This window comes from Daktulosphaira vitifoliae, unplaced genomic scaffold (genome assembly GCF_025091365.1).
Source record: "Daktulosphaira vitifoliae isolate Bord-2020 unplaced genomic scaffold, ASM2509136v1 Scaffold_3, whole genome shotgun sequence".
NCBI lineage: Eukaryota > Metazoa > Arthropoda > Insecta > Hemiptera > Phylloxeridae > Daktulosphaira > Daktulosphaira vitifoliae.
The window spans coordinates 40527467-40543196 of NW_026099574.1; the positions used below are offsets into that span (position 1 = coordinate 40527467).

Here is a 15730-nt window from a genome sequence, read left to right on the forward strand (position 1 = left end):
AAAAGTTGATAAGAAATTGAACATGCAATTATTTTACATAAAAGAAGTTATTATCAAAAAACTCATAAGCCAAATATTTACCCCCTTAAATTCAACAGTTCCATATATATTATGTTTACTAAAAACTATAAAAATTCATTTATTTTGGCAATTTAAATATATATGATAAACCGTTCTAGTTATAAAAAAAAATTTCATGTAAAAGTTGTTTGAAAGAATTTCTCGAGTTGTGTGTTATTTTATTCGGTGCAAAACGTTCTAATGTTGTAAAATTCCACTACTCTGGTGCTTTTCATCACGGAAGATGGATGTCTAAAGCAGTTTATTCGCTAAAAATATGTCCAGAAAACAGTTAAAGCTTAAAACATGAGAAGAACGTGCATTTCGTGATATTTTTGTTAAAATTTCATGTCGAGGTTTGGTTTAAGGGACCTATTGCTACACAAATATCATTTAATGATTTATGTTCCTTAAAATTTTTAATAAATTATCCCGATTCTTTTATATCTAAAGCTACAACACATAAATTTTCAGGGCATTTATGGTATTTAGAGTTATATCGCTATTCAACACATGATATAAAATTCTTTCGAACATAACTTTAAATAGACTAAGACTATATGCCAATGCTAACCTTTGTTAAGGATATATTTGACACTGAACAAGTAGATAACATAATAGGTTACTTATTATTATTCATTTATAATAATAGAACTATGTGATATGAGGCAATTATTGTTCATATTTGACATTCAATTTTAGTACATTAACATACTTGTCTATAGTTCAGTAATTTTATTTAAGATTATGGCGACATTTTTCAGTACTATTGAAAATACTGAAAATAACATATCCATACTTTATTGATTTTGTTGCAAATCTTTGCTTTTCATTGAATCATTAAATTGTTTTTGTTATAATTTTATTGAAATTATTATTTAAACTATTTTATTATGTATTAATATTGATTTATATTATTAATAAAATATTCTTATATGATTTATAAGAAATGCGACGGAAAAGTCCCTATGCGTCATTTTTCTAAGAATTTTCCAATCCCCCAAAAATTTAATCAAGTTCCACCTATGGAGTCTAACAGTCAACATAAATCCGAAAAAATGTCTATTGGTTTCGCTATCTCTGAACTGATTTTTGTATTTTAATAGGCTTTTTATTTTAATTTTTTGAAATAATTTATTTTCTCGGACCGAATTTTTCTACTAATTTGCAGCTGTTATTCATCCCACATTTTCAAATAAATCATCCTGAATTAAAAAATAATTGATATTAAAACAAAGAATTGCTATTTGTTTTTAATTTTACGTATTTATGTATTTTTATTTAAATGTTATAAGATCATTTTATTCTTACTGATGATAATGTGAAATTTTATACATCGTTTTATTTGAGTAATAATTACTCCGAATAATAACATCATATATTAGCTTTTAATTACTTTAAAAATCGGTCTATTTTAGTTATTTTATTACTTGGTCGTTTTGGCTAGATTTAATTGACGATTGAATCGCTGATTCTGGCAACGAAAAAACAAATAAAGGACACAAAATAACCAATGTGGCCGCTGTTCTCCCTAAGACATTCTGCATTCCGCCTTTTTCAATTATGCCCTAAAATAAAGATTAAACATTTTTAATATTTGATGTACTATTTTATTTATTACTAATAAATAGCATTTACTTAAATTAAAAAGAATTTAACATCATGTTATTATTTTATCTTGTTTAATGTTAAAGAAATTACAAATTTTCAAATAAGAATATTTATAATAACAAATTTTTCATATTTTATTCAGTATTGCTTAAAAAACTAATTGATAATATAAAATAATTATTGGGTTTTTATTGTTTTAAACTGTTTTGCTATGTACTGTTTATTAAGCGGTTAACTAAAATTATTTTATTAATAAAATTCACATTTAATAGAGTAAGTTTAATAAAAGCAAATGTTAGTTATAACAATTATGAAAAAAATATGCGTAGCTTGAGGAAATTCATTGGCTTAATAACTGTTAAGAGATAATCAACAACATATTTAAAATAGAAAAAGTAGTAATGACTATTCAAATCTGCAAATAAAAATTAGTGGTGATAGAAAAAATCTAATTGCAGATTTGAAATCAGAGCGAAAAATTGTTCAAGAAAAGTATATTTTTGACTCTAATCAAAATTCCTTGTAGACAATTTATTCATAATCAACAAATTATCGTCTGAAAAGTTTTGTATTAAGCCCTTCAATTTTTATACACGTATGCCATAAAAGTAACAACTAATTTATAATTTTTTTATAATTTCTTCATACTAAACTATTAAATATCAATTTCATACTATATTTAATTTCTATAATAAATATTTGTTCATACTTTATACTTATAAATCAAAAAACTACTAATCAGGAATAATGAAAGAAAATAGGAATAATACATAATTAAATTATTATTGTTCATTTAGTACTAAATATTATCATAATTAACTTAAGAATTTATTTGATATGAATTAAAGAAAATAATAGAATGTTAAATGCGCGTTTAGTGTTTTATGTTTTAAGAATTCGTTTTATGTCGATATGGGCGACATGGACATGTGATATTATTGCAGTTAAAGATAATGTGTGATGAACCATTATACATTATGTTATTCAAAATTTAAAACTTGTTTACATGACCTACCGAATCGTCGAACCTACCTTAGTAAAATATAAATTCAAATTAGGCCTTATTTATGAAAAGTTAATTATAACTATTGTTTTGGTAGCGTGTCACATAATGAATACGTCAAAATAAACACAATTATATTTATATGTGTTTCAAATATCTGGTTTTTCGTGTTTATTATTCGATTATTGGTAGTAATTTTTTATTTTTTGCTATTTTATACTGACTGAAAAGTTTTCTGATGAGTTTTCCTGTTTTATTAAATAATAATACTTTTATTAAATTTATAAAAATAGTATAAATATAAAAATGTTACAAAAACATAATTTATGTTTCTATATTATAATTTTTTAACTTGTCTAATAAAAGTAATTGTAAGTTATCGAATTATAATTTTAAAGTTTATTATTGTTTATTAGAAAAGTAGTTAATTTATAAGTACATAAAAACCAATTTATTTTGAAATAATCTTGAGTATTAATATTAAATTTATTAATAAAATTCTATACAAAATTTAAGCTAATTGAAATTAATAAATCATTACAAAAATGATGAATACAAAACAAATAACTTATGAATATTAAATTATATAACTTCATTTATATACTACAAAGTAGTTGTATTTTAATAGGATTTTTTTTTTATACAATTAATTATATTTATATTTGAAAACTATCAAATTTATAATTATGGTGCAATACAATTTATGGATAATACATTTGAAATACTTAAAGACCCTCAAGTTTTAAATATTTCTTTAATTATGTAAAAGTATTTTTAGTTAAATGCTTTACACTACAATGAAAACTCATTAAAAATGTACGAATATCGGCTTTCAATAATTTAAACGGTAGTGATTTTAATCACTNAATGTACGAATATCGGCTTTCAATAATTTAAACGGCTATTAAAAGAATCTATTGTTCATCTATTGTTTTATTTTCTGTGGTTGCAATAACAATAGCAAATATTTCTTATTGTAAGATGAAAATTTTCATAAGTATATTTATAAATTTAATATTAAAAATAAAAATGTATCAAATATAAATCTACAAAGTGATTTATTATCGAGAAGCAATTCTATTATTTGTGTAATGTAATATTTTATAAGTTATATTATAAGTTTATATTTAAGTTTTTTTTTTTAGATTTTGTATAACAATATTGTTAGCTATTTTCATAACTTAAAAGGATTAAAAAATAAAAATTAATCGCTTGAGGAAAATCAAAAACTACATGAAAAATATTAATTTTAAATAAAAAATATTTAATTCAGAAAGCCACAAAAAATCACTGGAAATCGTGGAGACGTGTTACTAAATAAATTTATTCAAGCTGTTTTGACATAAATTTAACATAAGATGAAAATATTACCTTTTATAGTTTATATAGTCTTTTGTTTAATTTTTCGGTTAATAGCAATTAAATCAGTTTCTAATCATGCAATGATAAAAAAATTAATTATTGAAATTCTCATAAAATCTTCTATTTAAAATTTTTATATATAAATTATTTAAAAAAAATTAGTTTTATTTTTCTTAAAATCGCCTACAAACCCATTTTTAAAATTTCATAAACTAGTTTCAACTTAACGAATTTGATTGAAATTTTGTAAAAGAAACTTGTGTAACATCACAAAAATAAATTTCATTTGAAAGAAAAAGAAATTGTTGATTTTTTATTATTTTTTAAATGTTGCTGTTCTTATAAATTAGTAAATATCTCAAAAACTAGACATTTTGGAAAAGTGTTGAAGATAAATTAGAAATCAGTGTAAATATATTGCTAAAAATGTAATAGTTTCATTAATGTTGTAAAGAAAGTTTTGTAGACTAGTGTAATTATTAAATAAAAATAGTGAAATTATTATTATTTAAACTTCCTTTTATAATTTGCTATTTAATGATTTCATAAATACTTAGGATGAAAACTATAATTGAGTGTCAAAGTAAAAAGTATTTAAGTATGTTTTGTTTCAACAAAACAATACTAAACGAGTTGTGGGAACTAACGGCTAGCAAGAAATAATAAAGGATTGAGAATAAGGTCATTCATGTGATATATTTTTAGTTTGTTTTTTCAATATACAAAAACGTCTATTTTTTATTTATCCAATAGCCACTTTTGCTATGCTAAACGGTTTGTTCTTCGGATTGAGTTGGTCCTAAGATACGTAAACAATCGCTAAAGGATTTATGACTGCATGATCGTTGTTTTATACTTGAGTTATTCTTTTATTTTTCCGCTTCGAAAAACTCATCTTTATACCGTGTAATGTATTTTCATTGTACTATGAAATGTACTGGGAGCACTTCATTTTTTTAGACTATAATCATTACCATGACATTTTACTATTTCTCTAGTTTTCGACTGACTATTGTAATAATTATACCTTAATGTATTAATAAATTAGTTGTATTATTTTCGTTTAATTTAACAATGTTTGTATTTTCATTAAGTTAAACAATAATTATTAAAAATAACTTTTCAAAGTTATACTTTAATGTAGTTAGTTCTTCAACGATAAAATAAAATAATTATTTATTATATTAATTATTATTTATAAAATTAACAGTTATGTCAAAAATAATAGTTAAAAAATCTGCTTAAAATTTTATGGTAGTTTGATTAATTTATTTGATTGAAAAACACATTCCTTTTCGAGCTAAGTAAATATTATGCTATTTCACTAAATAAATAACAAAATTAGCTAACAATGTGAACCAGGCATGTATTATTGTTGGTATGTACCTATTGTATATTTTTGCTGAAAAACTTCTACAAGACACAATATTCAGTAAAAAATTAGGTCGTTGTATGAATTTCATGGTACCCGTATCCTCGTATCTCGTATAGCCTTTCATAAATACGCTCCTGTCACATTATATACAATTAAAATTTTTTTATTGGATTTTTCATTTTCTGGTTTTTTGTAATTATGTAATATCTGCTTTAAAAAATTATTAAAATTTCTGTGTTAATTTCAATTTTAATTATGATTCTATTTGAAAAAGGTAACAAAAATTTCTTATTGTATTCATATACATAAAAATAATACTCAAAGTTTCATCTCCATTCTTTTATACTTCAAATGTGTAACTACATTGGTCAAATTTTATGAAAGAAAATAATTGTATTCCCTTAAGTCTGTCAGCTGTTATATAGAGTAGCCGAATGTATGTGACCTTTGGGTTATATTCTGTTCTAGTCCTAAACAATCTTATTATTTGTTTAGTGCGGTAAATGAAATTGTTCTTTGACTATGAGCATGGTAGTTGGTGTATTTATTTATTATACTTTTTATTATATATTTTTATATATTATATATTTTTATTATTAATTCTGTAAAATCTTAACATCTTCAAATCAAACTTTGTTTTTTAAAAATAATAAAATATTGTAACAATTTACCAATAGGTTCATTTAAATGATCAAATCTTAGTATTAATTTTTAATTCAACCTTCAAAAATATATAACCGTATTCTCTATTTTAAGCCATTAATCTACAAAAATATTTTCTGTGAAGTTACTGTAATAATATATTATTACAGATATTTTAGATTGAATTATAGTTCAATATAATATATTATTATTAAACAATAATATTATTAATATTATGTAAGTTAATGATTAATATCATTAATTTATTCATATGATATAATGAAAAGCAAGTACGTTTAAAAATATTAAAATCATATTAAGGTTTATCTGATTTGTGGTATGTAAACATAATATAATAAATATAAAAATTCTTATCAGGTGTAATGTCATTCATTATATTGATATTTGAATAAGGTAATAATAAAAAATAAAATAATGTAGTTTTGAAAATATTGTTTACTATATAAAATACGTGTTATATACAACATTTTTTTAGTAAACAGTTTAAAGGCACGTTTAGTAAACATTAAGACTATTAATTTAATATACTTTCCCTTAACTAGATTAGAACATATATCATATAGTATATTCTTTTGTATTATAAGTTTAAGGCATTGTCAAAAGTAAATATAATTATCAATAATGTAGAAGAATTATTCATCTATTTTAGATGTATATTAAAGCTGAATTAAGTAGTAAATATTTTTTTAACTATTTATTATAGTTACTCCACTGAATAACAGAGTTGAATTGCATAGCTGTTATTTGGCTAAATTCAGTATAAAATAGAGATATCCAAAAATTAAAGAAAATAATGTTAATTACAAAAAAACATGTTTATGTGTCCAACTAGATTTTGACATCATTAATAACTTTTGATCCATCAAATATCATTTTAGGTTACATTTTCTAAAATAATTTTTACAGTTTTGGAATACGTTAAAAATAGTATTAGGAATATTAATTAAGAATATTCGGAAACTATTCAGTATCAAGTGTATTTCGGGATTAATTTACACGTCTACACTTATTCGGTCAAATTTTATTTAAGTAAATAGTTCAAAAAAAATTTTTTTTTGTAAAACCCTATAATGTCTATATATCATGATTTGTTTATTATATCTCTTTCAATTAATCTCGTCCGAATTTATAAACACAATATTTCATATATTTAAGTATGCAGATCACGTGAGTTTAGTAGCTCAGGCTGACTCGTTTAAAAAACTAGAGGAGATACTAAACTGAAATCATTGTCCAAAAATATTTTAAATTGTGGCACCTTACACTCAACCTCAATAAAACGATCTCCGTTGCGTTCCACCTATCTTACTTAAAATTGCTACAACTTTTTGAAAAATTTATACTTTATGTAAAAATGTATAACTTTTTCAACTTTACTTTTGAAAATTTTAAGAAAATACTCCAAGCTTTAAATCATATATTAAATTAAAGCTCAAGCTACATATTTTATGTTAAAAAATAGTCTCGACGACTTAACTGTTATATGTATATGGCTCCCAAAGTTAAAAACAAAATATTATTTTTGTGTAAAAAATTATAGTTTTTCGTGTTTTCTATTTCAGTTTTTTTTCTTAATTATTGATGCCTTTATTTTAGACCAAACGTAATAGTCGAATAGGAGAAGGGTAAGTATCCCATTTACTCCTCCTTTTATGAAATAAAAACAATAATAAATATTTAAGAGTTAGCATTATTCATTTTACTGCTTTTAATGTCAATCCAATATGTATATTAAAAAGAAGAAAGCTACACCTTTACAAAAAAAAAAAAAATAAGTTCTAGCTACCAATAGCTTACGATAAATTACAATTTTAATTTCATTACTTAAATAATAAATAACAAATAAAAAAGGTCAGAATAATCGAATTAAGTTAATTACAGGAAACGAAATATATAAAAATTATACTTTATTACTTTTTATAATTTCTCCGTAAAAATACAATACAAAATATTAAATGTCAATTTCATACTAAATTTAATTTCTATAATATGTATTTATTCCTGTATTAAACTTATAATTAGAATATAATTAAGAAAATAGGAAATTATTTACTTTTACAAAATCCAACATTTCCTTCAAAAATTAAACTCTATCTACATTTTTGCATCGAAGCGTTTTTTATGATAGTGATATATGACAGTAATCAATGTTAGATATCATCTATACTTGTCTCAACTATGCCGGGTCTTCGCTGTTCCGTGACTCCACTTTTCTAGGTTTTTTAAAAATAAATTAAGGATAAAACAGTAGTTAAGACTAATAAAACATACTCATTTATTTGTCGGAGTTTGTGAAATGTAGTTTATCAGTTTCGTCGGAGTTTACATACAGCCATTTTTTAGTTTGAGTTTTAAAAACTACTCGCATCTTTAATATTTATTTCTCAAATCTTTACTAAAAATAATAGATTTTATATTATTTTGGTGCTGTTATACATGAAAATTGTTTACTATTTATCATAGAAAAACATTTTTTTGACTATTGGTGGAATGTTGATCATAAAAGAAGCAATTGCCAATTATGTGATTAATACATTTTTGGAGTCTGGTATTGGGGTTCAAAATTGTATAAAGAGGGACTTTTAAAATGTATAAATATAGCTAGTATTTCAAATAAAATAGGTATTTAGCAAATTAGCTTACATATAATTTTTTATTTTATATTCAGGATTTAAATTTTATACACTTCATTATTTACTATTGTCAATAACACTTGATACTTAAATAGTATACCTTAATATGATTCATATTAACTGGTAAAAATCATTTTATCATTTGTTCATTCAGATGAAAGTTAAAAAGATTATTTCTATCTGAATCTAAATATTTTTCTATCGAAATAATTTTTTATCTTAGCTGTTTTTTTGTTATTCATGCTCACAACAGGCGATAGATCATAACGGATACATGAACTTTTTATATTTTTAGAGCTTATTAGTAATTTATACATGCTCACTGGTAATTGACCTGATATACAAGGATCATTTGTGTTTATATATTTTATATACCTATACTGGGAATTTTTAATTCGGGACGACACACTTGGGGATACTAGATAGCCACTGCTTATACTATACGTATTTCTGCAGAACTTTTATCACACTTTAATGTTATATTATAGATTTTCTCGCTAAAAATAGGTTAACAATATCGTTACATAAACTTGTTTTAAATTCAATCTGATTTGATCCAAAAATAGATAAATTATAACACTAAACAATGAAATAAAAAATATTACTTACACTAGAAAAACTTCATTAATCTAAATTAAATGGGTAAAAACTATTAAATTGTATACTATTGGAATAATTTCAAATAATTTTTATTAACTTCAATTAAGAATGCATGACTTATTAAATGTAAGATTTTTGTTTTTTTTTTTAATAAATACTACTTTATAATAAGATATTTTGTTTAACTAAAAGAGTTACAAGTGAAAATTAAATATCTAGAAATCAACGTAATCGTATAGAAATAAATGTAAATATATTAGAATTTAAGTTGTGTTTATAAATAAGGTTTTCTTTTTACAGAATAATGAAAATATGATTCTTAGAAAAAGTGATATAGTTATCCTTAGAACAGATTATTTTCATTTCCTATGTAAAAGCGTTTCTCTTACTTAAGTTTTTCACTAAATTCAACACACAAGTAAGTTTATTTGAAAAGCTACACCATTGTGTTAAAACATTAAAAGTATAATTTTGTTAAAACATTAAAGCTTTTCTTAAGTTAGTATGTCACTTTTCAGAGTTATACATTAAGAAAAATTAAAAGAAAACTTTATTTAACTAATCACTCGTAAATTTTGTAAGTATTCATATACCATATTATTATAACTGTAAAATTTTTAATTGATTATTCTGTTGATTAAAATGCAAAATTTAATGGTTTGAATAAAGAGTGATCACTTAGACAAAATAGTAAGTTTCCAATAATTTCCAAAAAAATGCCTTTAAAGCAAATAAAAACGATCAGGAGCTATTCGGAAATTTTCAGGGTATTCGGGATCATCCGGACGAATTTACAATAGAGCAGAAAACTAATAACCAACAATACGTAGTAGTGGACATAGTAGTACTCGGACCGGTCTAATTTTATCATATTTACTGTATATAATATACATAAACGATAAAATTAGACCGGTCCTAGTACATTGAACGCGCGCTTAAAATTTGATAACAGGAAGTTGTATTACACGGCCGGCTAGTCTCAGCTATCACAACAAATACAGGTGCAGTACAGTTAATCAATCACGAAGCGTCTTCGCTATTTTTTTGTGCGTTGTTGTTTTGTGTCCTTTTACATTGTAGTAAACTGTGTTTCAGTACTAGCTACAGTGCTTCAGAAATTATTGATCTTCATAATTATTAGATAAAAATGTTATACTAAACGCCAAAAATCAAGAAAACAAACGACACTCGTGACTTTTTTAAATGAAATATGTATTACAGTACTTGCACATAAATTATATGAAATGTAAAACAAACTTTTTTGTATTTGCATACTGTATTTTTCGTTTAATTATTAACCTAATTGTTCTTATAGCAAAGCCTACACTAAAAGGAAAGGGCACCGCCAGATAGACCGAAATTTTCGATAGTCCGTCACGGAGCCGGTCCCGAACGTGCCGGATTATCGGAATTCTACTATAGTGTAAAATTGGCCAGTCAATTTAAATACAAATATCATCAGAAGTTAATTGAACTTCAATTAAGGAATGGTCTCTAATCAAGGTAATAAATATTTGTCTGCATCGCTTTAGCCGAAATCTGTGTTACATATTATTTTATATTAATAACTAAAATGATTCAACTTGACTAGATGTTAGTTCACATTATTATTTGTTGATTATGAGCATATACATAATTTACCCATTGAATCAATCCGTGAAAATCGAGTAATGATTATAGTTAATAGTTTATATTGGAAACAAATTATTTGCGTTACCTAAAACTCGTGTTTTTATGAATATTCAATTAATATCATATCATTAGTTTAGTAAATGTGTTGTATATTTTTTTGTTTTAGTATTTTAGTTCATAAATCGCTAAGTTACTACTATCCTGCTTGAAAAAAATATATTACTTAATCTAGTTATTGTTTATAGAAATAGCCAGTTGTAGTTTAGCTTAGTTAAAGAAACTCCAATTATTCCCTTTGAATTCGTATTAATTGCTTTTACTGGAATTCGTTACATTACTATAACAGTAGCGGTATTAACTATCGGCAAAACATTCAATACATTTTTTGTAAGTAAACATTTTAGGTTTAAAATAAGATTGAGTTTTTTTAACTAGCAAAATTTTTGTCTATTCGTTAAAATTATACGATTTTAAATCATGAATTAATTAAAATTATTAATAAAAAAAACAATTAATTTTACGTATAATGCACTACATGTCAATATAATTTAACACAAATACGAAAGTTGCATATTTTTTTATCAATAAATGCACTAATTGTTAATTTAATTAAATTGACATCATTAATAAATGATAAATGTTTAATATTTCTATGAAGTATTGAATAGTACTGAATTTACACTACTCTTTTGATTTATTGGCACACTGTATAATAATAGTTATTATACAGTTAGACGGTTCGAAAATGTATTATTATTACAAGAATTAATTATTGTAAGTTGTTTTGTTGTAGATCATTATATACTCTAACGAACTTTTCAACAAATTAATAATTGTTTACAAGTTTAATGACTTATTCTTGAAATATTCGACCCTTTTCAAAATTATTTTTATAAGATACACATACACAAATTCAAATAGAAAAGGATATTGTCGGTTTCGTGGTAAACAAAGTTTGATTAACATGATTTAAATCTTCAATGAGTAAAAAGGATTTATATGTCATAAATTAAGCTATTTAGAGACTTTACACTTTAATAGAACTGTTTAAATGTTCTAAATGTGGCCTGCGTTAGATTCAGGATCTCAGTTATGCGGTTTATGGGAATAGTAAATTTAGACCAATGAGATTAGTATTTCAAACAATAAGAAGCAAGTTACATAAAAACTTGTACTATACAAATTAAATAATTCTATTGTGTTCAGCAAATACGATCTAAGTCTATATGATAAAACATTTTATGATATTTTTAAATAAAAAATGAAAAATGAAATTATGATTTTAATTTTCCACAAAAGAAGTACTTTCACTCTCTTCGAGAAAGCTTAAATATCTTCGTGACGTTATTTAAGTAGTAGTAAATCTTATAATTTTTGAAAAAAAAAAATTCTACACTCATTGCTGTCTACTGGTTCTATAGTTAAAATTTTATGTAAGTAGAAAAACAAGAAGTTCAGCTTTTTAGACAATGAAACAAATTTCAATTTTGAATTCTCAAAATTCACAAAAAATTTCAACATACTTTACTGTTTATCAATTCGATTTTAAAACATTTTAAGTATAGAAAAAACAAAATGGCGATACAAATTTATTGTACCCTAAATCGTAAAAAATCTAACTTTCCTAGTTTCGTTTTTCATTTTAAGCTTGGATCGAAAAAACTTTTATTATATGGTCTCGAAGTTCAAAGTAATTGACGCTTTAAAAAAGGCGTAACTAGCATTTTTAGATACCCAATGTTGAACATTTTTCTAGGGTCTATAATAATATTTAACGTTTCGTACTAAGATTATATATAATATTTTATAAATAATGAAAAGTTTTGGATATCACCTCGCAGGTTTTTTGTGGATGAAAATAATGTATAATATATCATTTTTATAAAAATTGAAAACAATATATTTTTATAATTATTCACTCGATTACTCTCAAAATAAATCAAATATTGTAAAAAAAAAATATTAGTTTTTTATAGTTACATATATTTCTCGATTTATTATCCATTAATTATTTTTTAGGATCATCCCTTCTAATACAAAGGGGTGTCAACTTTATTTTTTTAAATGGTAACATACATATTTAACTAGCTTATAAAGTAGAAAAAAATCTAATTAAGATAATGACTGGTTGATAACAATTTTCGGACCAGTACTTAGAATGTTATTCTCATTTTTATACCAAAACCGAACGAAAAGTACGGCCGGGAAATGACTAGTGATGAAAATAGCAACACCTACTCTTCATTTCTAGTCATTACTTTAAATTATTAATAACTTCTGAAATATTGATCCAAAAAATGTTATTGACCAGTCATTATTTAAATTAGATTACGCCTTATTTTAAAAGTCAGTTAAATATGTATGTTCCCTTTAAAAAACAAATTTAACACCCTTTTAAATTATAGGGGGTGATTCTAAAAATTAATTATTAGCTAACAATTCAAGAAATATATGTAACTAAAAAAAAACCAAAAATTGTTTTACAATATTTTTTATTTATTTTGAGAGTAATTGAGTGGTTTATGATAAACCGATCATTCTGTATAATTTCTATAGATGGTGATGATGATATAAAATAAATCACATTCATATTGTAAAAATTTAATGTACTTATGAATTAATTGCATCAGTTCGACAGACGGTGTAAAATATCGTAAAAAATCGCTATGGTAGAGGGGACCCCAAATAGTTTGGTTAAAGGCTTTAGTGATAATGATGTGACATTATTGGAAATTATATTTCATATTTATTCAGTCGAGTAAATTAACAAATGATAAACTTTTAATCTAATCATATATTATCATCGTTAAATAAATCATAAAAGTATTTTTCACTTGAATTATTTTTGAAAGGTGGAAAACTTTGATGAACTACCCACAAATAACAGCTACAAGAGTGGTATCAGCCCATTAATGTAGTGTATAGCTTTTATAAAAAACATTGTAATTTAATTTACCCTAGCAACCAAATTATTATGGAAAAAATTTTACCTTAAGTTAAAAAAAGAAGAATTTTTAATGTTTTCGAACTGATATAAAAATTGCTTCATAATGGAGTTAAGTGTTAAGAATACTTGTATAATTTGATGTTATTATTTTAAATAGTCTCGTAGTTAAGAAAGATTTATTATTTAAAAAGGAAATTTTAACAAGATGATAATAGTTATATGATTTATAACGGTTGTCGGTTAATCATAAACAATCAGTATGATATGATAAGCTATTAACTATATTAAATTATAAAAAAAATAGAAAAATTATTATGAATTTAGTAATAATCGCCTAGAAAATTGTTGAATAATATGGATTCAACAATTTAAGATTTATTCAAAAATGTTAATTTATAAACTTTGGAAACGTGTAAGAGATTATTTTTATTTTATATTGCTATATTTCTTTAAGTTTATTTCACTAAATCCTAGTGCAGCGATGAAACTTTTCCAAGCTATTCATTTATCCTCTTTAAATTGTTTTAAAATTAAGTATGTAGTGAAATATTAATTATTTACTTATTGTAAAAAATGTATAATGCAAACATTATGGATTATAAATAAAAATTAAAAAAGTTTCAAGGCTTTAAAAAATTTAATTATTGAGAATTTTTTTAACAGAATAGTTTTTATTTATATATTTTTAAGTATGAATTACAAATAAAAATGTTTAATTATTTATAGTGATGCAGTTTATGTTTTCAAGGTTAAGAAATTTCTAAATTGTGTTAGCATTAGTAGGGATATTAATTATAGATAATCTTCAAAATATATAAAACGTTGATAGCAACTAAATTTGATACAAAAAGCTACATTTTTTTTATATTTTATTCGCCGAGTTTCAAGAAGAAAAACTTATGACAAGCTTAACCGTTTTTAGGTGTTATTATACATAACTATTTTTTTTTTTTGGTTTTATCTTAATTCTATTTGATATAAATTTTTATTACATGTTGAATGTTGTAACTCATAATTTCATTTAACGAATATCTACAAGCAGATTTAATAATAATGCATTTGAAATGAACCATTAAAATTTAGTAGTGTTTGTTTTAGTAGTAAATGTGTCAAGCGTTGATAACAATTTTTTTTTGGTGGTCTTTATGGCTTTTTGAGATAAATATTTTTGATTTTAGGTAATATTAGACACAAGCGATGAATTTTTATTATTTAATTGTCTATAATTATAAAATGTATTCTTATATTTTTTATTCGAATATTTTCTTATACTCATTAGCTAAAATAATTTTTAATTTGACCAAAAATTAAAGTCTCTTGGATCATACAATAGTATTGTTTAAGTAAGTTATTCGAGACTAACCTTTTTTGTCGTCACCGGGTCTGGCAATTTCGGACTTGTGATATTTTTTATTTTTTATTCGCAGTATATATATTTTTTGATATTCAATGGTCGGTAATACTCACTGAATGAGGTGGTAATGAAACAATAACGGTACTATACGCACAGTGTAATGAATGGTCGTGAATGTTTTTAAATGCCGTCTGCGGCTTAACACCCTGTGACAACAAGTTATATACAAAGGCGCCTCACCCCCGACCGCGTTACACCCACAAACCACATTATAACAGACGTTAGTGGTGTGCACGAAACTCGCACGCGCTACCGACACCGAAACGATAGGAGAAATGCGCCTCCTCTCGTTAACAGTTCATGTTGAGAATACCTTCTGATGTGTCCGGTGTAAATGTTTTCATTCATTAGGATTAGCTGAGACGACACTGCGCCAATGGCGTGTGTGCTTGTAACGGCCTGTAGACTTCTATTCCTTTCCTCTAACTTA

The 15730-nt window shown here is 23.9% G+C and overlaps 1 protein-coding gene across 2 annotated transcripts in view; it reads right to left on the minus strand.

Annotated features, from left to right (window-relative positions):
• The window catches only part of LOC126903208 (prothoracicostatic peptide), a 28158-nt gene extending 12688 nt beyond the window's left edge, over positions 1-15470 (minus strand). The window contains exons 1-2 of one of the 2 annotated variants that reach the window (XR_007703444.1): positions 15250-15469; positions 1491-1628 (exon numbers count right to left, since the gene is read on the minus strand). Coding sequence is in view for 1 of the 2 variants with exons in the window: in XM_050681278.1 (XP_050537235.1) it covers positions 1491-1607 (117 nt within the window). In the remaining variant the exon portion in view is untranslated. Of the gene's footprint in view, positions 1-1490; positions 1629-15249 lie in introns of both variants that reach the window. The other variant, XM_050681278.1, reaches the window with a different exon arrangement.
• Positions 15471-15730: the final 260 nt, after the last annotated feature.